General features: G+C 41.1%; 1 protein-coding gene across 4 annotated transcripts in view; it reads left to right on the top strand.

Annotated features, from left to right (window-relative positions):
* LOC141917749 (proprotein convertase subtilisin/kexin type 5-like) overlaps nt 1-25,878 on the top strand; it is a 256,235-nt gene that overhangs the window by 207,562 nt on the left and 22,795 nt on the right. For all 4 annotated transcript variants that reach the window (XM_074811170.1, XM_074811169.1, XM_074811172.1 and 1 more), the window contains 4 exons: nt 3,428-3,564; nt 21,525-21,668; nt 23,613-23,715; nt 24,258-24,451. In XM_074811170.1, coding sequence (XP_074667271.1) covers nt 3,428-3,564; nt 21,525-21,668; nt 23,613-23,715; nt 24,258-24,451 — 578 coding nt within the window. The remainder of the gene's footprint in view (nt 1-3,427; nt 3,565-21,524; nt 21,669-23,612; nt 23,716-24,257; nt 24,452-25,878) is intronic.

Below are 25,878 nucleotides of genomic sequence, written 5' to 3'. Positions count from 1 at the left end.
AGCCCTTTCTTAGGGTAAAGTGATGTGTATGGACACAACACTTTTCAAAATGATATTTCAAGATTTGTTTTATATGGATTTTCTGTTTCTTACAATTTAGTTGTCTTACAGTTAGTATACTGTGTGTTGTTGGGTGTGTATGCTTTAGCATTGTGTTATGAAAACTGGGGTAGGAGTATTGTTATTCACTAACATGAACATTTCTTTAGTTTTGGGGCATTTGAGTTTTAAAGTATTAATCACAAGGGCATCAGAATAAAGTCATTCAAGTGTAAGTAGCATGCAGGGATGCCTTGGCAGCAAATGATCTGGGATTTTTTCTATAGGCAAAGGTTCCAGAGGCTGCTGTACATTGCTACTACCTGACAGATGCTTTTCTCAGACATACAAGAGCTTTTAATGAACATGTACATGATTAATAGCAGCAATATCAGCTGTTTTTACTGAAACTAGGGAAAACCTCATTGCTTTACCATTACTCACCTGGGTTTAATTTGAAACAGTTTGCTGGTAAAATGTCTTAAAGTACAAAAGGTATATTTTACACATGTGCGCTTTTCTACCAATTCTGGAAAGAAGAGTCATTGTGTAGTTTCTGGTGTTTTGACAGTAGGTTCTCCAGACAATACCTGGCCTTTTTCTGCATATTTTGTTCTTAATGTTGGCATCCCCTAAAATTACTTCAGTAAGAAAACTTGTTAATTGTAGGTGATGTGGATTCCTTTGCAGCCATTTGGTGGATTACACTGTCACTGCCTTGAGCCTCGTGTATTCTTTAAAAACTGCATTACAGGGAACATATGCTTTGTTGTTTGGAAAGTACTAAACATGATTACATTGTATATACTGCAACAGAAGAAAATACAGGCTTGGAAAGTGCTGACTGGTGTGAGGATGAGGATTAATTGTTCAAATGATTAGTTAAGTCCAAAGGGGAACAGTATCCCCTTTTTAAAACAATTGGCCACTGAATTTGGCAGCATCTGTTTCTGAGTACTTTTTGGGCCATGGAGGAGCAGCTAAATAGAAAGAGGATAGAAGCCCCAAACTTTGGGCTGGCTTGTCTCCCACCAAAGTCACAGCTTGTTTAAATCTTGTTCTTTAAATCAGCTGCTGCCATTCAAACTGCATAACTGAGTTTTTTTTAACCATGGGGTGGCAAGTTTCCAGGCCACTAGGTTCCTATGCTTACATGGCACTGACATTATACCTTTGATCAGCAATAAAAGGAAATATTTTCAATACCATCTTTTTTTGTATAATGAAATCTTCAATAATCAGTAAATGTTAATAATACCCTTCTCTGCAGAAAACTCTTAGACCAAAACTGAGGTATTCTCATCTGATCTCACTTGCAAGATCACTTCATAAAAATTCTTGGTGATCAGAAGTAGAGGAAACATTTTCTTTATAGGAGGTCATTGTAATTTTTGGACCAGTCCACCTTACATCTTTATTGTAGTTTATATATTAGACTCCAATAACAAAAATGACATTTCAGGGGTAAAAAGAAAAGGATAGGGTCAACTTTCGTGCTAAGTCTCAGTGTTTCAAGTAGCTGTGAAAATTACCCTATGGTGACATTATTAAATCCAGGATGAGTAAACAGTAATCCTTTGCTTATGCTATGTCCACAGGATGAAGCAGTTCTTGGAAAACTTTCTCCCAACTCTAACTTGCTATGTTTCATTTAATTTCTCGATTGTCTATGTCTTTTATTTTTCTGAATAGACACCCAGTACCCTTCTATCATCCATTCTTTGAACTGCAATTGCAATGTCAATATCTCTAAGAAGGATTTGAATACTTCTTTTGTTCTATCCTGTCAGTATTAGCAATAGATATGGTGAGAAGCTCTGGGGATACTGGAGACACAATATTAAAAAGAAACCAAACAGTAAACATTTTTTTTTATCTCAAAGAGGAAAAAGTTACTGCTGATTTTTTCAGCTCAGCAGGAAAGTCTAACTGGGTTTATATACAAGAGTGTAAGTGAATGCCAGGGATGCTATTCTCCATCTAACTCATCATGGAAGATGTTCAAAGATAAATATGGACAAAGAATGAAATGCAATATATCTGTGATCTAGAATGACACATGCCTTTCTTTGAGGACTGAAACTAGTAAAGAATTAATCAGGGAGATCTGCAGGGTAGGCAGGTATTGGATTTTAAAATTCAGAACTTTAAGTTCAATTTTAGTGGAAAATTAGCATCCATAATTAAAAGTTTGTAATAATTTTCAATAGTAGAAGTGTGAATAAAGACAAATGGATGAAGACAAATTTAGGATCCAGCTAAATGTCTCAGATTATGGGTTTTGTACTGAACCAAAAAGAAAGAGAGGAGCTGTGTAAAACAGACTACAGGAAGAACACCTAGGATTTTGCTTCCTGTAGATAGGTTTGCCCCAGCTACTATGGCAAGAATGAATGGGTCTTTTCCTAGCCTTATAAAAACTAGGCCCAGCTCAATCTTAGTATAACAACACTTATTACATTGAGTTTCAGGTGGAATAAATTGAATTGTGTGATGAACACTCAGTGTTCCCTACTGCCCTTACCTTAATCAGAGATCCCTTTTCAGACCTACATGACTGATGGATAGGAAAAGTCTGTATATGTGGCACTGTGTTCATTCATGCTCTTGCATTAGAATTTCTACCTGTTTAGAGTGAGGTTTCTGAAGATTTACTGCAAATTCAGTAGGAAAACACACACAGCTTTTAAGAAGATAACTATTAGCATCAGCCACACAGCTGGCTGACCAGTGCAGTATGTGGAACTCAGCAGCCTGACATGTCTTTAGGTGATGACAGAGGATCTCGTGCTTATATGTATATAAGCATGGATATAAGATGTATATAAGCATGGTCATAAAAATTATCAGATTATTCTAAGCATCTTGTTAAACTATTTTAATCTATAAAAACCTGTAATAGTCAACTAACAATTCATCAGACCATATACTAATAATTTACTAGTCCATGACAAGCTAAGTGTATCCTTGATATGAAGTATGACATGATATGAATATGACAAATACCAAAATCAATTAACCATCTGGACTGGCTCCATAATCCTTAAAAAGATCCTATTCTGTATATATTTCTTTCTGAATAAGGAAAAGTACACTTGAACTTTTTGGTAACTATTTCGATTGTTTCATCCTTTCACTCAACACCACTGAAAGGGAAATCCGGGTTCTTTGATTTGAGAGTGCATAAGCAGAGCAACATAAAAATACTTGAACTGTTAAGTATGTACAACATACATACACATACAGATAGCCTCAGAGTCAGTATCTTTCTACTTTTTTTTCTTAATGATTCTTCTGATCATTCCTGTTCTCAGCACTGTAAGGCCACACCTGGAGGCTTAGCTCCACTAAAATGGTGCATTTAAAATACTGTCATCATTTATTTTAGGTTATTTGATCATTCCATGGAAGGATTTAAAAACTGGGAGTTTATGACTACTCACTCCTGGAGTGAAAAAGCAGCAGGTGACTGGATCTTGGAAATCTGTGACACTCCATCTCAGCTGAGAAATTTCAAGACTCCAGGTATGACTCTAACCTTTATTTGGGATCAGTGGATTCTGAAGAATACTTGCAGTTGCTAACACTGCTTTGACTCTTTTACACCTTTGATAAATACATGTGAGATCTCATTGGTTTTAATGTGATTGGCAGAGCTGTGAAGACCTATGCACTATTCTAAATTTCAGTTATCAAAGCAGACTTCATTTTTATGTTGCTGATATTTTCCATTTAAGACATGGTTCTCTTTTATTCTGAACTTATTTCTGGTTTCTGTGGAGAAGTTCACCTTCTCAGGGTAAACTCCCCTCTTTCTTGCATTCAAAGTTGTTGCCTAGAAATATAAAAAGATAGTTTTGCCATGTATAGTTAGATCATACCAAGCATGAATTCTTCAAGCAGAGGAAGACTCCTGTACCATCTAGCAGGTTACCAAGAATCAGTGCTTTAAACAAACAAAATCTTTAGTAGTTGGAGTTTTCAAGGAAAAAGACACAAAACTACATGAAACTGCATGTGCCACATTTGAAATAAGATATAATATTTCCATATACAGACATCTGTTTTCCTGGACGTTGAATATATTTATCTGACACGTCTTCAACATACATTAGAGCAGCCCAAAATTATTCTACTGTATTAATTTTTCCAGTGACTCTCATGGCTGATATAGGGCCTAAGAATTTATTTCCATGTTGTTTTTCTTTGCTTTGTATTTTTTATTCTACCCATAAGGAAAACAGTGTTTACAGAACTAGATTCCTTTATACAGAAGAAAGAAATTGCATTGTGCTCCTGTGCATATAGGTAAAGTGCTCAGACTTCACATTTGTTTACTTAAGAACTAGAATTTTTAAGGCTATAGTCATTCATCTGTTTTTAATTCCCACTGCACAGTTCAGATTCATTCACAAATTTCAGAATGAGCACTTCAAAAGAAGTGGATATTGAGGCTTTCAAAGGCACCTACTCACAGGAGTAAGTGCTTACTTCTATTTGCTGGTTATGAGGTCCTTGTAGACCTACTGAAACTTTCAGCCTTGAGATCCATTTTGAAATAGATATAGTATACAATGACAAAAATATATGCATGAATACTGAATATAATCCTTCTCATGGGACCTCATGTCAAAATAGGTGGAAACCCTTTAATAAAAAACTCTCATGGGGCTACATCTGGCTGGCAACCAGTCACCAGCAGTGTTCCTCGGGGCTCAATCCTAGGGCTGGTTCTGTTCAATATTTTTATCAATGATCTGGATGCAGGAGTTGAATGCACCCTTAGCAAGTTTGCTGACGATACCAAACTGGGAGGTGCTGTTGATTCTCTTGAGGGACGAGAGGCCTTGCAGAGGGATCTGGATAGATCAGAACATTGGGCAATCATCAGTGGCATGAAATTTAGCAAGAACAAATGCTGGATTCTGCACCTGGGATGGAGTAATGCTGGGCACAAGTATAGACTGGGAGAGGAGTGGCTGTAGAGCAGCCCTGCAGAAAGGGATCTGGGGGTGCTGGTTGACAGCAGGCTCAGTATGAGTCAGCAGTGTGCCCTGGCAGCCAAGAGGGCAAACCACATTCTGGGATGCATCACAGTATAAACAGCTAGTCAAATTAGACCCGAATGTTCCTAATGTATTGGAAATTACTTATCACTAAGGCTAAATTAACACTTTGTCTTGATATCTTAGCCATGTGATGTTAATTGTACCAGCAAATGCAGAACAAAGTTTCCAGTACACTAAAAGGGGTATTCATTAAATATATTGGGAAAAGTAACCATAGACTTTTGCGGGAGGATATCGGACCTGCACAACTCTATGAGAGTTATAACAAGCAAAGCCGTTTATTTTTCCAATAGTACATACTTATGCTATCATTAAAGCTCTTACTTCATAATTAGCAAATCAGCAATTAGACAGCTCTCAACCTTTTCTCCTATCAGCATAAGACCACTCTCACACGCGCTGTGCAGACCAATCACCTTCTTGTTCACGCGCTGTTCACGCAGCGGTAACTTCTCACAGTTCAGTACTTTTCCACAGTTCAGTGTTGCAGCTGCCCGTTGTTTTCCCCTGCCACCTTGGCACAACTCAGCAGTTTCTTATCTTTCTCCCAAGGCCTGTTTCTCATCAAAGCCTTGCTGCTTCTCAGGGGCTGTGCAGGGCTGACAGGCCGATGCCTCCCACATCTCCCCCTTCTTTGTTTTGCAGCTGCACCTGCAAGACTTGTTTCAGAGCTTTATCAATTAAGGTTTAGGCAAACTTCAAAAAACACAGCATACTTAAAATAGTTCCACAGAATGCTAAAAACAATACAGCAGCTACAGTTACTAGTTGAAAAGAGTAGGCTGGTTTCAATGCTAATAATTAAAGGATATGACTAAGTACTACAAAATAAACAGTAAGGAAAATACAGAATAGCACACTTACTTAATGGGGTACTAACATTCAGATCCGCAATTGCTGGGGAACCCTGGATGCAGCGAGAATTTAGAGTGCCCTTCCTCGCAAACCAGAAATCCTACGCGATGCGTCCATCCGTAGGTGAGGCATCCAACATCGCTGCAAGCAGGTCCAGCCTCTAAATCAGCAGGCCAAAATAACTGGCAACTTTCTTTGAGCGGAAACATCTGATCTCATCCTCCTGTTGGGTTCCACCCAGAGCCTGGCCACCACTCAAGGGGGAAAACCAAGGGAGTTTCTAATAAGGTTAAACACTTGGGTTCTTAATTCTTAATATTGCTAAACAAAGGAAGTTGAATACACACATTCTTACAGCATTTCATCCTTATTAATAACTACATTTTGTCTAAGCTGCATCTTTCACTAGTGACTAGTAAGCCTATATATTTCATTAAGGAGTTGCAATTACTGTCAGCATTTTCTCTTAAAAGAGTTGGCAACTGTAGTGTGATTAAGGACAGAGATAGTGTATTTTGTCCTATTGCAGCAGCAAGCATTGCCCATACATTCTGCTTAAATGATCAGTCGAAGAGACCGCAAACTGTCGGCACAGGGGCACCCACAGCACCCACAGCCGGCTCCTGAGTGTCCACCAAAAGCTGCCTCTCACGCCTCAGGTATGGTCGCACACACCTTGTCGGTAACCACCGGGGACTGTGACCTGTGGAGACACAAGCATAACCTCTTCCCCGGGTTATTAAAGGATATGGTCCTTCCCAGTTACCACTTTCCAGGTTTTTTGCTAACACTTGAGCCTTGCCCTGGACTTCTTGTTGATCTGGTATCTGTGATGAGAAGTGATGCAATATTGGTGGCACCTGTGAGACAGGGGAAATGTTTAAAAAGTTCATGGTATATAATGCCTTATTTAGCCTTTCGTGAGGTGTAGATTGATACCCTCCATCTCCCCCTTTTTGTTGTTGCAATAGACACTTTAGCGTGCCATGCGTACGCTCCACAACGGCCTGTCCGGTCGGTGAGTGGGGAATGCCGGTCAGATGCTTGACTCCCCACTGTATGGCAGGACGCAAACACTGCTCCAGAAAAGGTATCAACAGACACATGTACATATTTTAACGATCCAAATGCAGCAAAGTGAGTGACGTCAGATTGCCATAATTCTGAGGAGGTGAGTCCCCGAGGGTTGACACCACTAGCTGTTGAAGAGAGGGAGTCCTTCTGGCATTCAGGGCAAGTGGCAATGATGTCTTTAGCCTGAGGCCTTGATAAAGAAAACTGGTTTTGTATTGCCCTGGCGTTTTGGTGGAAAAATTGCATGTGAAAGCTGAGCTTGCTCAAAGACATTTGTATTAGCCACTGTAACATGTGCATAGTAACCGGAACAATGATACACACAGGTTCCTGACCAGCAAGGAATAGTAGGTGCTGCCTACCTTTCATAATGCACTCTTTTTTTTTCTTCTTTTTTTTTTTTTCGTTTCCCAACAGTCTATATACTCCTGTTGGTATCAATGATACCATGGTATTTAATGATGTTACCGACTCGGAGGCTGCTAGATCCACACCTGATTGGTATCGACTAAATTATTATAAACCACCACTGATTGCAATATTTTATTAGTGTCTTTTTATTCACACTTGAGCCTGGAGGTCCCCCTATCTTCTTCCAGCGTTTTAAAATACAGCCTAGGGGACTCTTTTTGACTATTCCCCCACTCTGGCCGCTTCCCATCTCGTCTACTTTACCTTAAAACGCTACCTGATTAAGCTGACAATATCCCCCTCAGGCAGATGGTACAAGGGTGCCCTCTCCCCACAGAGTATGCACCTAAATTCAAGACAACAATTATCACAGAATTACTGCCTCCCGCTAGAGGAGATATTTCACCTGTGACACTTCAAACACTGAGCCCGAACAAACAGGCAGCACCAGTGACCCAGCGGGCGGGCACTAGGGCGCTCTGTACTAAGGAATGTTCACTGGTCCTGCACTACCCCCCCACTGGTACAGAGTCTGCCCTGCGCTTCGTTCCTCTGCGGCTCTTCCCTCGCGGGATAACGGAACTGCGGGTCAGAGAACTCCGCACTCCGCAGCTGCAGCTGGGCTGCGCCTCACACCCGCAGAACAGTCACACACCCACACAAAGGGGCCCTTACACTTATTACTCACACAACATCAAATGACAAATACTACAAACATCAAAACACCATTAAGAATATATAAAGCCATTGCTTGTTGATTATGTGGTGCGTCCAGAAAATTCCCCCTTCTTTGTTTTTAAATCAAGCCTTTAGTGCACTGACCATCAGAAAGGTTTAAAGTTAGTCCTTTTAGAATGGACAAGGGACTCCGCATCACAGTGTCAGCACCTTCTGTAAAAACTGCCGCTTTTGGTGTTCGGGGGAGGTGGGACGGACGATCGTGCGGTGCCAGATGGCCGCAGGCAGTCACTCCGCAGCGGGGGGGCTCGGGGAGGCCCAGGGCTGCCGCCGCCAACTCTGCACTTTAAGAGTGTCCGAAACCAACTTCCAAGTGGTCGCTAGCTCACTGGCATGCTGATCCCCCTTGGAAATGGCATCCCACAACTGTTCACCTATTTCAGCCCATTTTGCTGGTTCAAAGGCTGTGAGGGTATCAGCAGGATAGCCGTGGTTTCTGCACCATTTAAGTAACCTTCGTACAGAAGTTTCCTTATAAGTTATCCCTCTCTTAGAGAGTATATGCAGCAGGAGTCTGACAGTGGCCGTCTCCTCTGTGGACTTGTTCTGCCCCATGCTGCCCCCGATTGATCACCTCTCCCGGGTGAGTTTCCGTCGATCGACTGTTTTCCATCCTCCCTGTCACACCCCGCTGCAGACAGTACCTCCAATCGGGGATCCTCCCGTGGCGTCTTCTGCGCTCTGTCCTGGGACATCGGGGTCACCATTTGTTGCGGGAGGATATCGGACCTGCACAACTCTATGAGAGTTATAACAAGCAAAGCCGTTTATTCTTCCAATAGTACATACTTATGCTCTCACCAAAGCTCTTACTTCATAATAAGCAAATCAGCAATTAGACAGTTATCAACCTTTTCTCCTATCAGCATAAGACCACTCTCACACGCACTGTGCAGACCAATCACCCTCTCGTTCACGCGCTGTTCACGCGGCGGTAACTTCTCACAGTTCAGTACTTTTCCACAGTTCAGTGTTGCAGCTGTCCGTTGTTTTTCCCTGCCACCTTGGCACAACTCGGCAGTTTCTTATCTTTCTCCCAAGGCCTGTTTCTCATCAAAGCCTTGATGCTTCTCAGGGGCTGTGCAGGGCTGACAGGCTGATGCCTCCCACAATAGACTATGAGCATAGCTATGCAATTCTTTTTTGTATGTCCAGAGAATTTTCAGTGCTTTGGAATGTGATAAGGAGACAGGTATTAAACAACAACTACATCGTTTAAATTTAATCAGATTACTTGAAGAAAAAAAAATCAATTATTTTCAGCTTCGTCTTACACTTGTTATTCTTCAAGCAGCCAGGAGCTGCTCTGTCTTGAAGATCAGTTTAGGGCAGCCCTTCACCTTTGTATGTACTGGCATCCAATGTTTTCTCCAAGATGGATGAAGGATAGCCAGAGAGCAACACATTTCAGCTATTTCCCCTCTTTTCTCTTCCCTGGCACTCTCCCTATACTAAAGCCTGGAAAAGAACTAGCATGGAGACATTTTGGAAACTGTTCAACTAGGCTGTTCTCCAGACATCATTTACAGCCCTTTTATGTTACCAGGACAGTCTAAAAGAGAAAGGCTACATTTCCAGCTTTACACTTTAAAGCCTGTTGCTGCAAATTCTTTTTTATGAGTTCTCATATGGTCTTGTTGATTTATTGATTTCAGTACTTCATATATACTCTTCTCTGTGCTACAGTGGCTATTCTTATGGGACTGATTTCTTTTGTTCCATGAGGACTAAAACCTGAAGTTTCAGCTCTGGAGGGAAAGGGGCAGTAAGGCCAGAGAATATGGAGAAAGTAGACCTGCCCAGCTGAGGGTGGTGGAGGAAGCTAGTATGCTGAAAAATCCTGCTGGAGAATATATACTTTGCTTTCTTTAAACCTGAATGTGAAACACAGTTGTAGACTGGTTAGGGTTTTGCACACTTTGGGATTTTACAAAGTGCAATCTGGTTGTGAATTTGGGCCCTGGTTCATTGTATCGTATTTAGTAATATGTCTCCCAGTTTTATAGAGTAGTTCTTGCCTCATGATGGAAGCTGTCCAATGGCATTTCTGTTCAGAAAAATTTGAAAGTGCCTTACTGTTCTTCTGTGTGTGTGTGAGGTGAGAGAGATGATACAGGGTTCTTTATGGATCTTGATAACAAAGGCCCAACAACAACAGGTTTAATGAAATGGCTGTTTTAATAAGGTAGAAAAAAAGAGGAATATAGATAGTGAGTAAACCTCACATGCCTTCAGATGCTGGGTACCCTGCATTTGTGCATCATTGGACAGACCCCTTATGGATTTTCAGATGGCACGATGCACAGATCCTGTCTGTGGAGAGGTTCATCCTCCCTCCCATGCCATGGTGCATTTTATTTTGTGCGACAAACCAATTTATATATCTCCTCCTGACAAGTTGGCATGTTATCTCTGTCATAACATCCATCAGCATGCAGCACAAGCCAGCATGGGACACTCCAGCAGATTCCCTTACAGTGGCTACTCATGCTAATCTATTGGCTTCTCAAGCCTTAAGTACAAGGCCCAACAGAGCAGACATGGCACGCTCAAGATCACTAACTCCTTGAATATGTCTTTCAGAAGACTCCCAATGCACTGCCATATATTAATAGTGGATAAACTCAGCTGTTTGGGCACGTTAGGGTTAGTCTCCACACTGAACAGAATGCGAAGTAAGCAAAAGGTGCTTAAACATGATTTATGGTGCCTTTCCAGTTTATCACCATAGCCTGCAGTTTATCATACTGATACCACTGTCATGCCTGTTTCTCATTTCTCTGTGTGTGTATTTGTTTAGCTATTAAAAGGTCTGATAATTAAGAGCTGCAGTTTTCCTGTAATCAAAATGAGAACAAAGAGTCAACATGTCATGAAATCCCAACACTGGCAAGGTAACGCCACATCTGCTACCCATAAAGAAACGTATGGTTCAGTTCATAAAAACAGTGTGTGTGATTTCTGCATTTAATTCTGTAGAGTTTATTGAGGGGGATATGTGCTTGCAGTAAAATGCTGCGATATATCCTTTCTTCTATACATACAATATGGGACCTCTGTTATGTACTAAATGCAAGCAATATAAGGGATTATTTTAGCCAAGCTAAATGATGGAATCAGCCAAAAATGGGGACAGAAACATTTTGGCTCAAATGTTCACACTTTTAAAATTCATTATAAAAGTGTGTGGATATATGCTTATTTATTGAAATACTTTCATTGTGCAAACTAAACCTGCCTTGAGGCAGACTTAACTTATTTGCTGGCAAATCACATGAATTTTCTCTCTATTTACTTAACCATTCTTAAAAGGAAACTAATCTCCCAAGACACCCTGCATTATTCCCCTCACTACCCTTTTGCATTAGTTATATATTTGTCATGACCCGGACTGGAAGCCCAGAGAGTCACAACAGTTCTGTGATCCCCTCGGGTTAAATTAAGGTGAAACAACACCAAACGACTGGTTAAAATGTTTTACTTGTGGCAGAAAACAATTTAAACTTGGAAAAGGACAATAAGTAATGTGGTCTCTTACAAATGGGAAGGGAAGGGAAGGGAAGGGAAGGGAAGGGAAGGGAAGGGAAGGGAAGGGAAGGGAAGGGAAGGGAAGGGAAGGGAAGGGAAGGGAAGGGAAGGGAAGGGAAGGGAAGGGAAGGGAAGGGAAGGGAAGGGAAGGGAAGGGAAGGGAAGGGAAGGGAAGGGAAGGGAAGGGAAGGGATCACCACCCAAGGATCCAGCGTTGTCTCAGGTCCGGTAATCTTGGGTGGTGGGTGCACACACAGCAAAGTTTTCTGTCACCTTTTAAATTCATCTTATCAGCTGATTACCATACTAGACAAAGAGAGGCAGGTATTCCATGAGTTCATTTCCATGAGAGATGGGGAAAAGGTGGAGCATGCGTTGGGGGGGAATGGGGTACATTAACCCTTTTGTCCAACTGAGTCGGTGGTCACGATCTCCCCCTACCACCTTTACCTTTTCCTCAGTTTTTGTTTCTTGGGCAATTATCCAGCCATTAGCTCCATCTGGTGTCAGTTGTTTATCTTTCTTATCACTCTTTTAGCTCTTCTTTGAGGCTATAGTTGTAAATTAAAGTGTAGGCATTAACCCAAACATATGGTTTTACTCAGTCTACCTCTCCTCCCTTCAAGGCTTATCTAAGGAATTTGGTTACACAACTGCAAGGGAGCGGAGCCATGCACCCTTCGATACACCCTGTGCTTCCCTCGGCAGATAATTCATTCTTTAGACTAATCACAAATGCCATAATTTGTCCCTGAGGTTTTCTGTGTCGATGAATGTTTGAGGCATTACTTCCTTCAGTTCCTTACAACATTCAAGGCTCCAGTCCTACCTGCAGGTATGTTAATACAAGCCCTTCCATGTGTATAACATTCAGGCACAACAATGCACTATGCCTGAGAAGCATCTTTGCCTGTACTTATTTTTAGTGGGTCCTTGCAGGTATTAACTTCTAGTATTCAGTATTTTTACCAGTGTTCTGGAAGAAATAAAAAATCAACACTTGGAAACTATAGTGATCATTGGGGCAAAATAATGATGAGGATGGAACTTAGCAACTTAGCAAAACACATTTTTCAATTACATCCGTTATATTGTCGATATGCTGTAGAATTGGGTTAAAACACAAAAAGAACAGAGACTATGCAGAGAACCTGTAGCTTTGAAAAGGCTCTAGAGGTGACTTTTTCTAGTTAAACATGAGCTCCCTGTATAACTCTTGCTAAAAATAAAGTGCTTTTAAGAACCCAGCTGAATCACTTTAAAGAACATTGAGAGGCAACTTGATCCCTAAGTGTCTGTACAGGAAGAAAAAGTGCAATTTGACTCTTTTTAATGTAGTGGGGACTAAAGACCTACATGGCTGTGATCTAAAGCTAGGAAAAGGCAAATTGAAAATAAGGTGCATACAGTTTGACAGTCAAGGTAATTAGGCAGTAGATTGGTAAGAGCTGTGATAGGCTCTTCATGAGTTACTTTTTAAAATCAAGACTGAATGTTTCTTTAAAAGTTATGCTTTGCTTCAGCTACAAAAAGTTGGAAATTACTGTGTGAAACAACTGTTGTATGATGTAGAGTCTTGCCTATAGTCTTTTATAAAAAAAAAAAGTTGAGTATAGAACAGAGGTTTCATATAAAGTGTAGAAATTTCTATCAAAAACAGGTTAAATTGCATCAGCAGAAACAGTGAGATAGCAGTTTTATTCCTGTCTTTAACCCCAATACAAAACAGTTTAAAAGAATTGGGGATACATCTGTCATGTATCTGTCATTCCTCAGTGAGATCTCTGGCTTTGCTTACTGTTGCTTAATGCTTGGAAGATGAATACAAGCATTAAGCAGACAGATAATGTATTGTTTTCATCATGCTATTGGAGGATATCAGATGACATTGGGAAAATACAGAAAAATAACTTGATTCTAACAAAAGTCAAAGTAATTTTCTTGTACAGGTTGAAAAAAAAACAAATGAATATGAAAGCTCCAAACAAATTATTGAGTATCATTAACATAAAAGAAGAGAAAGGTTGCTTGAATTTAATTTTACATGAAACATATTGATTTTCCTGAGACATACATGGATTACATAATTTTTAAATCAGTAGTCTGATTCAGCATTTTACTGCAAGTCTTTTTAACCACAGAACAGCCTCCAAAAATAGAATCTTTCAAATTTAGAAAAGAAATACTCCCCACTCTCCTATTACCTGTATCGTCTTATGAGAATTTGACATTTACAACAAGCTGCTTCAACATAGATAAATACAATCAAAAGATTCCCATCTTTTCAAGCAGGGATGTATTTTTTATGCTTCATTACTTTAAGAATTCTTTCAGGCCTGAATCCTTTTGCTCTTTCATGGAATAAAGTCACTGTGGAATATAGACATGGAGGTAGAGACTGGAATTTCACACCTTGTGTCCCAACAACCTGAACTGATGACTTGATATACATTTATCTTCTCTTTCCACTAAAAAACTTGCCAAAAAAGTAACATAAACCCTGAGGCAGGCAATTTTTTTTTTCTTCACTCAAGTACTAAGAGGATAAAATATTAGTTGTCGCTGTTGAGACAGACACGACAAACACTGAATTGTGCAAAATGGCTACTTTATTGTTCTAACAAGCCTTTTTATAACTTTATTAAGAGTATGTGTCCATATATGATTGGTTTAATTAGAGACTAACAGTTCATGATTGGATGACCTCTTCTCTGTCGCAACCTCGATAACCTTCCTTTCCTTGCGGTCAGGCAGTTCCGGTCTGGTAGTTCCTTACTCTTGTTTACTCAGCTCTTCTCGGGACTTTCAAGCCTCTTAAGGGTACATGGTTATCTGCTCAAGGTCAATATCAAACTTACATTCTGATCCCTCAGACCAGCCGAGGTCTCCCATAATTCCCCCTTTTTGTATTTGTTCTACAAAAATAGCTTGTGCTGCCCGCTGCAGGGCCCTTTGCAACAGAGACACAAGACATGGCAACATTAATAACACAACTACAATGATGAACAAAAGCAACAACCCAGTTTTTATCAAAGATAACAACCACCCTGATAGTCCCCATCCTTTAAACAAGTTATTCAACCAATCCCATCCATCATTTGCCTGTAACTTCTTCACTCCTTCTTTCAGAAGCTGGATACTTTTATGTATTGATTCCGAGTGATCTGACAAATTCATACAACACATTCCTTCAAAGTCTTCACAACCATGTCCTTGGGCTAATAACAAAAAATCTATTGTGGCTCTATTTTGTAATGTAGCATGCCTAACACTATCAACATCAGTCAACAGCCATAACAGGACAAATACAATGGGCAGGGTACCAACACGGCCCATGTTCTGTGGAGACACAAGCATACCCATGTCCCAGGTGATTAGGTTATAAGGCTGAGACCATTGCCCCGTCTGTAAATCCTTAACACGCACCAAGGCAGTTCCCCGTACCTCCTGAGTTGAAGAAAAAGAGGCAAAATGTCTCTCAATGGGAGGGACCAACCCTTGCTCGGGCATGGTTAAAAAGTTTAATACATAAATGGCCTTTGCCAACCAGGCCTCTGGGGGCTCCCCTTCCATTCCCCCTTTTTGGTTTTGAAGCAGGCGTTTTACGGTACCATGGGCACGTTCAACAATTGCCTGTCCCGTAGGGGAATGTGGGATGCCAGTAATATGTTGAATCCCCCATCTATGTAGAAATTCCCAAACCGGTCTGGAGACATATGCAGGGCCGTTGTCGGTTTTTTACTGTTTCAGGGACACCCAAAACAGAAAACGCCTTTTGCCAGTGTCGAATGGCATCTCTGGCTTTTTCCCCTGCATGTGCGGAGGCAAACATTGCATGTGAAAAAGTATCAATGGAAACATGTACATACTTCAACCTTCCAAACTCTGCAATGTGTGTAATGTCTGTTTGCCAGATTTGCAACACCTGTAACCCCCTGGGGTTCACCCCATAAGAATACGGCACTTGCTGTCCCCAGCAATCAGGACATGATGCTACAATGGCTCTGGCCTCTGTAGCTGTAAGATGAAACTGTCTGTAATGCTCTGGCACCTTGATGAAAAAATTGATGTGATGATTGGGCTTGTTGCAGAGTATTTGGCACCACGGCTATAGACACAATCCTGTCAGCCCGTGCATTGCCTTCTGCTAAAAATCCTGGTAGGGTACTGTGACTACAAATGTGCAACACATAATAGGGATTCGCACGTTTTTGGATCAATTCCCACAAGAACCGTAACAAATTAAACAATTTTTCATTGTCCACCTGTTTGATGATTGCTTTTTCTAACTGCTGAACCAATCCTGCAACATAAGCAGAATCTGTAACCAAATTAAAAGGTTCTGGAAATCTGTGGAAGGCCTCGGTTACCGCTCTAAGTTCTACAATCTGCGGCGAGCCTTGCTGTTCTGTGACAATATTGTGCCACTCACCATTCACAAACCACATTACAGCTGCCTTTCCTGGTTTTCCTGATCCATCTGTAAACACAGTTAACCCTTCCACTGGCTTCGTGGAATGTAGCCGCTTGTTCCCAATCGAAATTCTGCGCACCAGTTTCAACACTGGGTGGCTGGGGAGGTGATATTTTATTTGTCCTTGAAAATCTGCCAATGCAGATTGTAGTACCATGTTATTTGGTAGGCACCACTCAAAATATTCAGCTTGAATTGGAATAACAATGGTTGCTGGATCCCGTCCCACAAGTTCAAGGCAACGGGTCCGTGTTTTAATTATCAAGTGAGCCACCAATTCAAAAATGCTTGGTGCTGTCTTTTTGAATCGATAGGGTAAAAACGTCCATTCCAGCACACATAGAGGATCCGTCCAGGTTTCATTCCATTGACAAAGTAATGCATATGGAATCGTGTGATCTGTTAAAACAAAAACTTGCACAACTTCTGTTAGTTCCAGGCGATAAACATATTTGTTCTGTATTGCTCTTTCTACCTCATCGAGTACCTGATGTGCTTCCTTGGTTAACCGTCTCGGTGCACAAATATCAGAATCCCCTGTCAATAATTCCATTAGGGGGCTCAATTGAGAAGATGTCAATCCTAAATAGGGCCTAACCCAATGAATTGCTCCCAACAGCTTTTGGATGTCATTGAGATTTTTTACTTCCCTATTCAGCGTTACTGGCTGTGGAGCTACAGTCTGATCCAATATTTTTGCACCTAGGTATAACCAAGGACTTGTACGTTGAACCTTTTCTGGAGCCACAACCAACCCATATTGTTTAAGATGACATAATGCTGATCGTTCCATGTCATCCAACAGGGTCAGGTCAGATACTGCAAGAAGAATCATCCATATAATGATAACAATAAGAATCAGGGTGTTGTTCTCGCAGGCCTGAGAGCGCTTGAACTACAAACCATTGACAAATTGTGGGAGAATTTTTCATGCCTTGAGGTAACACTTTCCACTGATAGCGTTTCATGGGCTCTGTGTGGTTCATGACAGGAATTGAAAAAGCAAATTTGTTTTTATCTTGTTCTGCTAATGGAAGGGTAAAAACCAGTCTTTCAGATCTACAATTAAGATATACCACCCTGCTGGGATCATAGTAGGTGACGGCAGTCCTGGTTGCAATGCGCCCATACTAGCCATAACGGCATTGATTTGTCGTAAATCATGTAACAATCACCATTTTCCTGATTTCTTTTTTATTACAAACACAGGTGTATTCCAGGGACTGTGAGAGGGTTCAATATGACCAGCCTGTACTTGTTCTTTTACCAAGCTCTGGAGGGTGTTTAACTTCTCTGGGTTGAGGGGCCACTGATCTACCCAAATAGGTGTATCAGTCAGCCACGTTAAAGTCAGGGTAGGTTGTCGTATGCCCTCAAGCATAGTGGCCCCTGTTAAAAATCCATTGTAATCCTCACACCCCATGCTCCCCGGACATCTCTTCCCCATAAATTCAGAGGAGCAACGGTAACATATGATCGTACTGTGGCAACCTGTCCTTCAGGATTCCGAATTGTTACGGGTTTAGCCGCCATTAAGCTTTGGGTCACGCCTCCCAGCCCCAATACCCCGGTGTCCATCGTAACAACGGGCCAACTCCGAGGCCAATGGAGTTGGGAGACTATGGTAACATCAGCCCCTGTGTCTAATAGCCCAGATACTTTCACCTGTGAGGGGGTGGCGCCATCCATCGCGAGGATGCAAGTCATTTGAGGCCGTTTGTCTGAGATGTTTTGTGTCCACATGACTTGAGGGACACCAGTAGATCCAAATCCACCATCTCCATGCTCTGTTGGATGTGACCTGGGAACACAACTCTTAAAAGGGACAAGCTGAGCAATACGAGTACCTTTTGGAATTGTCAAGGGTGGTGTTGGAGTAGAAACCATGGCACTTATCTGTCCAGTATAATCAGCATCAATAACACCAACATGTACATTGATACCTTGTAAGGCAGCACTTGAACGTCCTATTAACAATGCACTCAGGCCTCTGCCAATTGGTCCATGCGCCGCAAGGGGCACCTTTTGCACAGAATACAATGATATAGTTACTTGCTTGGCGGTGGATACATCCATTCCTGCTGCCCCCGTGGTTTGTCCTGCGAGTTGTTCGCAGAGGATAGGTTTGATGGAAATTGCTGGGGCACTGAAGGGAATACTTGTGTCGGCACGCGTCCCTTCGTGCTCGACTTCCCGTTTCCCAACAATAGTTGTCCATTAATATGGCATTTAGGTTTACACTGTTTCATGAAATGTCCCACTTTTCCGCATCGGTGACAAGGTGTTACTACGGGACCAGATGTTTTTATCCCTTTCTTCTCAGGACAATTGGCTTTTAAATGTCCTGTGTGACCGCAGTGATAACATTTTTGTTCTTTTACTCGGACAGGTGCCATAGCACTGGCTAAGGCTGCCATCTAATGTTCCGCTGACCCAAACTTAGCACAAGCAGTAACCATGGCTTCCAGGGTTGGATCCCCTGGCAATGCCTCAATTATCTTTCTAGAATCTTCATTAGCATTATCCCTAGCTAACTGTATTGTTAATGTCAATCTTAAATTGGCATCATAGACCTGTTTCTCTATGGCTGCTTGTAATTTCTCCACAAATGCAGAAATGGTTCTTTTGGCCCTTGTCTGGTTCCACTGCTAATAATTAAAGCATATGACTAAGTATTACAAAACAAGGAAGATACAGAATAGCACACTTACTTAATGGGGTACTAACATTCAGATCTGCAGTTGCTGGGGAACCCTGGTTCCAGCGAGGGTTTGGAGTACCTTTCCTCGCAAACCGGAAATCCTACGCGATGCGTCCATCCGTAGGTGAGGCATCCAACATCGCTGCAAGCAGGTCCAGCCTCATATATCTAAATCAGCAGGCCAAAATAACTGGCAATTTTCTTTGAGCGGAAACATCTGATTTCATCCTCCTGTTGGGTTCCACCCAGAGCCTGGCCACCACTCAAGGGGGAAAACCAAGGGAGTTTCTAATAAGGTTAAACACTTGGGTTCTTAATTCTTAATATTGCTAAACAAGGAAAGTTGATTACACAATACAGATTTTACTAATCAAAGCAAAATGAGTTCTGTTTAAGAAAATTACAACAATTGCTAAATCATAAAAGTCATAAATCAAAGCCAAAAGCATAAATCATATACCATGAGCTGTTTGCCATTTATCATTTCCCACAGATCCACACCTGATTGATATCAATGAAATTATCACAGATCCACACCTGATCAATATCGACTAAATTATAGGGAACTCCACACTCCACAGCTGCAGCTGGGCTGTGTCTCACACACGCAAAACAACCACACAAAGGGGCCCCCTACACTTATTACTCACACAACATAAAATGACAAATACTACAAACATCAAAACACCATTAAGAGTATATAAAGCCATTGCCAGTTGATTATGTGGTGTGTCCAGAGAATTGCCCCTTCTTTGTTTTAAAATCAAGGCTTTTAGTGCACTGACCATCAGAAAGGTTTAAAGTGTCTTTTTAGAATGAACAAGGGACGCCGCATCCCAGTGTCAGCACCTTCTGTAAAAACTGCCACTTTTGGTGTTCGGGGGGGCGGGACAGATGGACACACGCCGAGGGCACGGTGCCAGACTCGGCCGCAGGTGGTCGCTCCGCGGTGGGGGGGGGCTCAGGGAGGCCCGGGGCCACCGCCGCCAACTCCGCGCTTGCAGGTGGGGGGGTGCGAATGCTGAGTACAGCCATGAGCAATTGCCTCCAGTATACCTGCTGTGAGTGAGTTTTTAAGTCCGTCCTCATTAACGCTTTTCTGTAGTTCTTTAATAACAGAAAAATGAAGTCCTTCCCAATGTGACTGACGTCTCCAGTCTCTTCAATGGTGTGGGATACAAAAAGGGGTTGGTAGACACCACAGGGGTTTTTTTCATTTTCTTCATCAGAGGGAGGTGGTGCGTTCTGAGGGAGGGGTGGAGCAGGGGGCTCCACGACGGGAGGCAAAGCGGGGGCTGCCTGAGGGGCTTTCGGTCTTCGTGGAGGAAACAACTCATCTTGTGCTTCCTCATCAGAGTCCTCATACAATCTCCTTGCCCTTAACCGCGGTCTACGTTTAGGATGGGCTCCCCCCGCTAGGTCCATATCTTGACCTCTCCCTGCCGAGACCCGGTCCATGGACACCCCTGGATTATAAGGGGTTTCCCCTGAGCTTTCTTTCTCCACCTTAAAGTCCTTTAAACTCTCTTTTAACAACCTCCAGGTTGTAAGGAGGTCAGTCGCATTCTTATTACCCTGCGAGGCACACTCAAGCAATTTCTGTCCCAATTCTTCCCATTTGCTCACACTAAATGCAGTAACAGTGCTAGCTTCATATCCTTGCGCTTTGCTCCACAACATTTTTGGGAGCACTACGTCATCCAATTTGACTCCCCTGCGCTGAAGCAGCAACTTCCACATTGTCATAATCATACCCTCCTCCTTGGAGAGGCTAGCACCCATTGTTTTGTTCCCAGCCGCTCACCTGCACGGTGTCAAATTTCAAAAGGTTGTCCGGACTATGCAGCTCTCCCCGCTGCTACGCTTGACTGGGCTCCATCTCCGTGGCTCTTCCCGCCGTAATTATTTATTTCCTCGGTGTTGGGATCACGTCGGGGTCACCATTTGTCGCTGTTGAGACAGACACGACAAACACCGAATTGTGCAAAATGGCTCCTTTATTGTTCTAACAAGCCTTTTTATAACTTTATTAAGAGTATGTGTCCATATATGATTGGTTTAATTAGAGACTAACAGTTCATGATTGGATGACCTCTTCTCTGTTGCAACCTCGATAACCTTCCTTTCCTTGCGGTCAGGCAGTTCCGGTCTGGTAGTTCCTTACTCTTGTTTACTCAGCTCTTCTCGGGACTTTCAAGCCTCTTAAGGGTACACGGTTATCTGCTCAAGGTCAATATCAAACTTACATTCTGATCCTTCGGACCAGCCGAGGTCTCCCATAATTAGTGACTGACTCAGACAATGCAGTGATATATCTGCCAAATCACTAGGCCAAATAAATAAAAAATTATGCTGGTTTGGGAGGGGACATTGACATTCTACTGTGGAAATTTTAAAATAAATTGTTTCATATCCATCAAGATACCAATGAAAAATACTCTTGAGTATTAAACAAAATGTAACCCCTTCCTTAAATCAGAATTCTTAATATATAGCTAGTTAGCTAAAATATCTCAAATAATAATAACCGGATAATTAATATTATGAGGAAAAGTGAAATCTGGAGCAAAACCTCACCTTGTTAAACACCATATGAATGGTTTCTAAAACTAGATTTTAAATATTTAACTTCCAGGCAAATTGAAAGAATGGTCCTTAGTACTTTATGGAACATCCATCCAGCCTTACTCACCAAGAAATGATTTTCCAAAAGTGGAAAGAGTGAACTCTAGTCCACTTGAAGACCCTACAGAAGATTATGGAACAGATGACTATTCAGGTATGTTCTTTGAAGTATTGTTCATTTACTCTGTGCATTTATTGAACACATAAGGGGTTGAAGGAGTAACTTGAGACTCTGCATATATAAAATGTTTATGTCATGGGCCTTGTCAATATATGATCAGATATTGTCAAGACTCCTGTCTTGCTTACTTGATATGTTTCCTCTTCTACATTTTGTGCATCTTGGTCTTTTTGCATTAATTCAAGACTAATATTCTGATCCCGCAGCAGGGTATGTGGTCTTTCTTGTCTGGGAAACAATTACATGGTGCTGACATACTAAAATAAGCTAATTAATTTATTTTAAATTAAATAACTAATATTAGTCAAACAGAAACAATATCCATAATCAATATAATGAACCTTTCATGGATTTTCTCTGACTAGAAGAACAAAATTATATTTATATTTCATTTGATTAGTTAGAATTGCAGTGGCACAACTGATAATAATTATGCAGAATTTATAGTAATTATATATAGAAAAATTAATATTCTGAGACTAAAACATGGTGCTGACAGAATGTCTACTAAAAAGAAGTTACATCAGGATTTTCTCATAGGGGGATAGGAGTAGTGGGAGCTAAGTGAAATTGTTTCTTAAATTAAGATCAGAATTATTTGTTTCATTATTTAAAGTTATATATTTATTTTACCCTTATGAGTTTGTAAGCATAGAGTTATAGAATTTTACAGTACAGTTAACACACTATGAAGAATGCACTGGTTTTTATATATGTATATATAAATATATATATGCACACAAACACACATATATATGAATAACATTATCTTATACATCTCTGCTGTTTTTCGTAGAATGCTTTTAGAAGGAAAAGAAAACATTTGGAAGGAAGAGAGCTATTCAGGCATGGACTGGATAGATGTCTTTCTCTGGTGTTCATTTCAGTCATCACCACCATACTGTAGAAGGGGAAAATGGAGAAGAAAATAGGTTAACAGAAATTACATTTGGGAGAGAGATTCAGAGCCTTGGCAGTTTATTGCAGGGAAAGTGAAGAGCAGGGTTTGAGGTTTAATGTAAAAGAGTGGATCCCAGATCTAGGGAACTATATGAATCACCTAAAGACAGTTACCTCAGCTTGCACATGTGCTATAATACCAACAACGTGTAACTTGTATCTCTGATGTAAAGGTTGCTAACTTCTTATACTTTTGTTGTATGAAACAAACTCACTTTACTTCAAGTTTGCCTGATGAGGAATCTTGAGGAGGCTGGCAAACTCAAAGCATTTCATTCACCAGAGAGCAATGATCCTAAAATAGTTATGAGTTTACCCACATGCCCTCTTCCCCATATGTAAAGGCAGGAGTCAACAGTCCTCTCCTCCTTTAGCTGGAAGGACCTATTTGAAAACTGTAAACATGAGGTTCAGGTGAGATGGAAGATTAGTTAGCTAAGTTATGTAGCAGCACAGAGAGAAGCTAGTCTGGACCCTGGGGTCACTTTGGTTGTGGTAGCTGCCTGGACTAATTGTCACCAACTTAGTAACCAGAGTAGCTGCTAATCATGTTATTTGTCATTTATGTTGACCTGCTTGTGACGATGATGTTGCTAATCATTCCTTATTATGAATTCCAGAAGCCTTTGAACATCTCTGAATAAAAATCAAAATTATTTGTTACTCATTAGGAAAGCATATGCTTGGATCCAGAAATAGTTTCTGATAGATTCTACAGCGGATGCCATGCTTGCTAAAATATTAGAAATCACTGTGGGTAGTTACTGAGGCCCAGATCTGCAAAAGTCTTCAGATACTGAAATCTTTCTCTTTTCAGTAGAACTAAATTACTATTTGGACTTTAGATCACATAGGGAAACAGAGTAATTGCATTCTGCATTAAAATACTGTGGTTTAAAGGATACTAAGTACTGAATAAGAAGTGTTCTCCACCCCAGATTTTTGGTTTTATTATAGGTCCCTGTAATGCAGAATGCAGTAAAGTAGGATGTGATGGGCCAGGACCAGATCATTGTACTGACTGTCTGCACCACTACTACAAATCTAAGAACAACACACGGTAGGACCAAGATAAAAATCTTTACTTCATAGATTCCTTGGTGTATGTCATAAATTCCTTTCCTCTTCTCTTTGCTGCAGTCATGAATAATTTATTTTCCTTTGAATTTGACAATTTTTCTTAGGAGTTGGGAAAAAATAGCTAGTCAGAATTTAAAGTACAGCTTTCAAACACTCTTCACTGATTATTTCCTCATCTCTTGATTATTTTTCATAAGGTGGCTATATATATAACTGTGATAGCTACTACAGCTTCTGTGATTGAGTTTGTACAAATAGGAAGAGATGTGGATGGTTAAAAATGATATCATATGACTGTCTGACAAGGCAATTGCCAGTGAGATAGCATATGCTGTAGGAAAACAAAGCAGCCTTTAAGAGAAGAGGTAGATTGATACAGTGCTTGGGAAGATTATAGCAAATATGTGATGATTAGAAAAGCAGGAATGCTGAGGAATACTTCTGCTTTGCAATCATGGTCCAGGAATTTGGTGGCAGGCTATCTCATTAACAACTCTACCTTCTCTTCCCTGCTGTCTGCAGGATCTGTGTTTCGACCTGCCCACCTGGTCACTACAATGCAGACAAGAAACGCTGTAAAAAATGCTCACCCAACTGTGAAACCTGTGTTGGAAGCCATAGTGACCAGTGCATGACCTGTAAATCTGGCTACTACCTGAATGAAGTAACCAATAGCTGTATTACCAACTGCCCTGATGGATTTTACCTGGATAAGAGTTAGTATTTTTTATTGTTTCTTTATTGTCGGCTACAGAATTTGGTCTGGGAAGGTTGCTGGAATACTTACAAGCAAGGAAGGTATATGTTGATGTATTTATCTCTTATCTTAATAAGTTGTTAGATGCCAAGCGTGATCAATAATCTCAAAAATCAACCTGGGATTCTGCCTTGATTTTAAAAATCATGCTTTGTGGTAGGATATCTTTTCTGCTTGTGGCTGGGAGTAACAGTAGCAGAACAAGAGCAGTTCAAGAACAAGTCAGCTGTAGGACAGAATGGGTTATCACTACTCCAGAAAGGGATGGGCAGCACCCAAATTCTGAACATGAGGCTTTCCTCATTCCCCCAAACTTAAATGCTGTAGCACCATCAAGATCTTGTGTGCGTAGAATAGACAGGTGAAAAATCCTGCATGGCCACTGAACTGATGCTCTAAATAAAAATAGAGTCCTCGGATGTAAAAAGTGCTTGTAAATGCATTTCTGGCAGACTAAGTACCTGCAGTGATGTGATTACCCAAGAGCAGTAATTGTCTACCATGTGAGACACCTGTCTTCAGTTTCCTCCTGTGATTGCCAAGTAGAGTACCTGTGTTTAATTTCCAGCTTTGGCTATCAAAACTACTTAGACATATATTCAATCATGTGCTTAAAATCTACTGACTTCAGTTAGCTTTAGACACATGCTTAAAAGATAAATATGTGCTTGAGAGCTTTGTTCAGCTGGATACCTAACTTTTTTCTTTCTGTATCATGAAACTGTGCAGGTACTAGGGTTTTTTTTCCATTTTCACTGTGAAAAACTACAGTGAAAGTAACTCCCTTCCACCCGAAATCAAGATGGATAGATGAAAATTTAGAATTAAATAGGAACGTCAAGTTTTTCTTCTCAGAGAGGTACATAGCACTGAAACTATATTGGGTGTATGTGCAAGATTTTGGGGGGAAGGGGGCCTGCCAGAGTGGCTTCTGTGGGAAGAGGTATGGGGCTGCTCTGTGCCGGACACAGCTGGTTCCAACTGGCTGGGCAATGACCCCACTGCAGGCCAAAGTAGAGCCAATCAGCAAAGTTTATGGCACCTCTGTGAAAACATATTTAAGAAAGTGTAGAAAATGCTGGATGGTAAGAGGGAACAAAAAGAGTGAGAAACAGTGGAGGGAACACCAAGGTTGGAAGAGCTGGAGGAAGTGTGCCATGTCTGAGCAGATACAGCCTGATTTGCAGAAACAGACTACAACTCAGCGAGAGTTAGAAAGCAGGTATGTTTACTCCGGCGCCAGGGTGCAAGGGGATTTCTCCACAAAGCTTGCAGACCGACAGCACATTTTACCAAAAACTTATAGAGTGTGGATATACATATTCATTGGATTACATAACACAAACATACATATGCATGAGTAAGGCTGGGTTAGTTCTAGAGGCT

The sequence above is a fragment of the Strix aluco genome, chromosome W, assembly GCF_031877795.1.
Source record: "Strix aluco isolate bStrAlu1 chromosome W, bStrAlu1.hap1, whole genome shotgun sequence".
In the NCBI taxonomy this organism is placed as follows: domain Eukaryota; kingdom Metazoa; phylum Chordata; class Aves; order Strigiformes; family Strigidae; genus Strix; species Strix aluco.
Note: the sequence above shows the minus strand (reverse complement) of the source record. Positions and strands in the feature narration are given on the sequence as shown.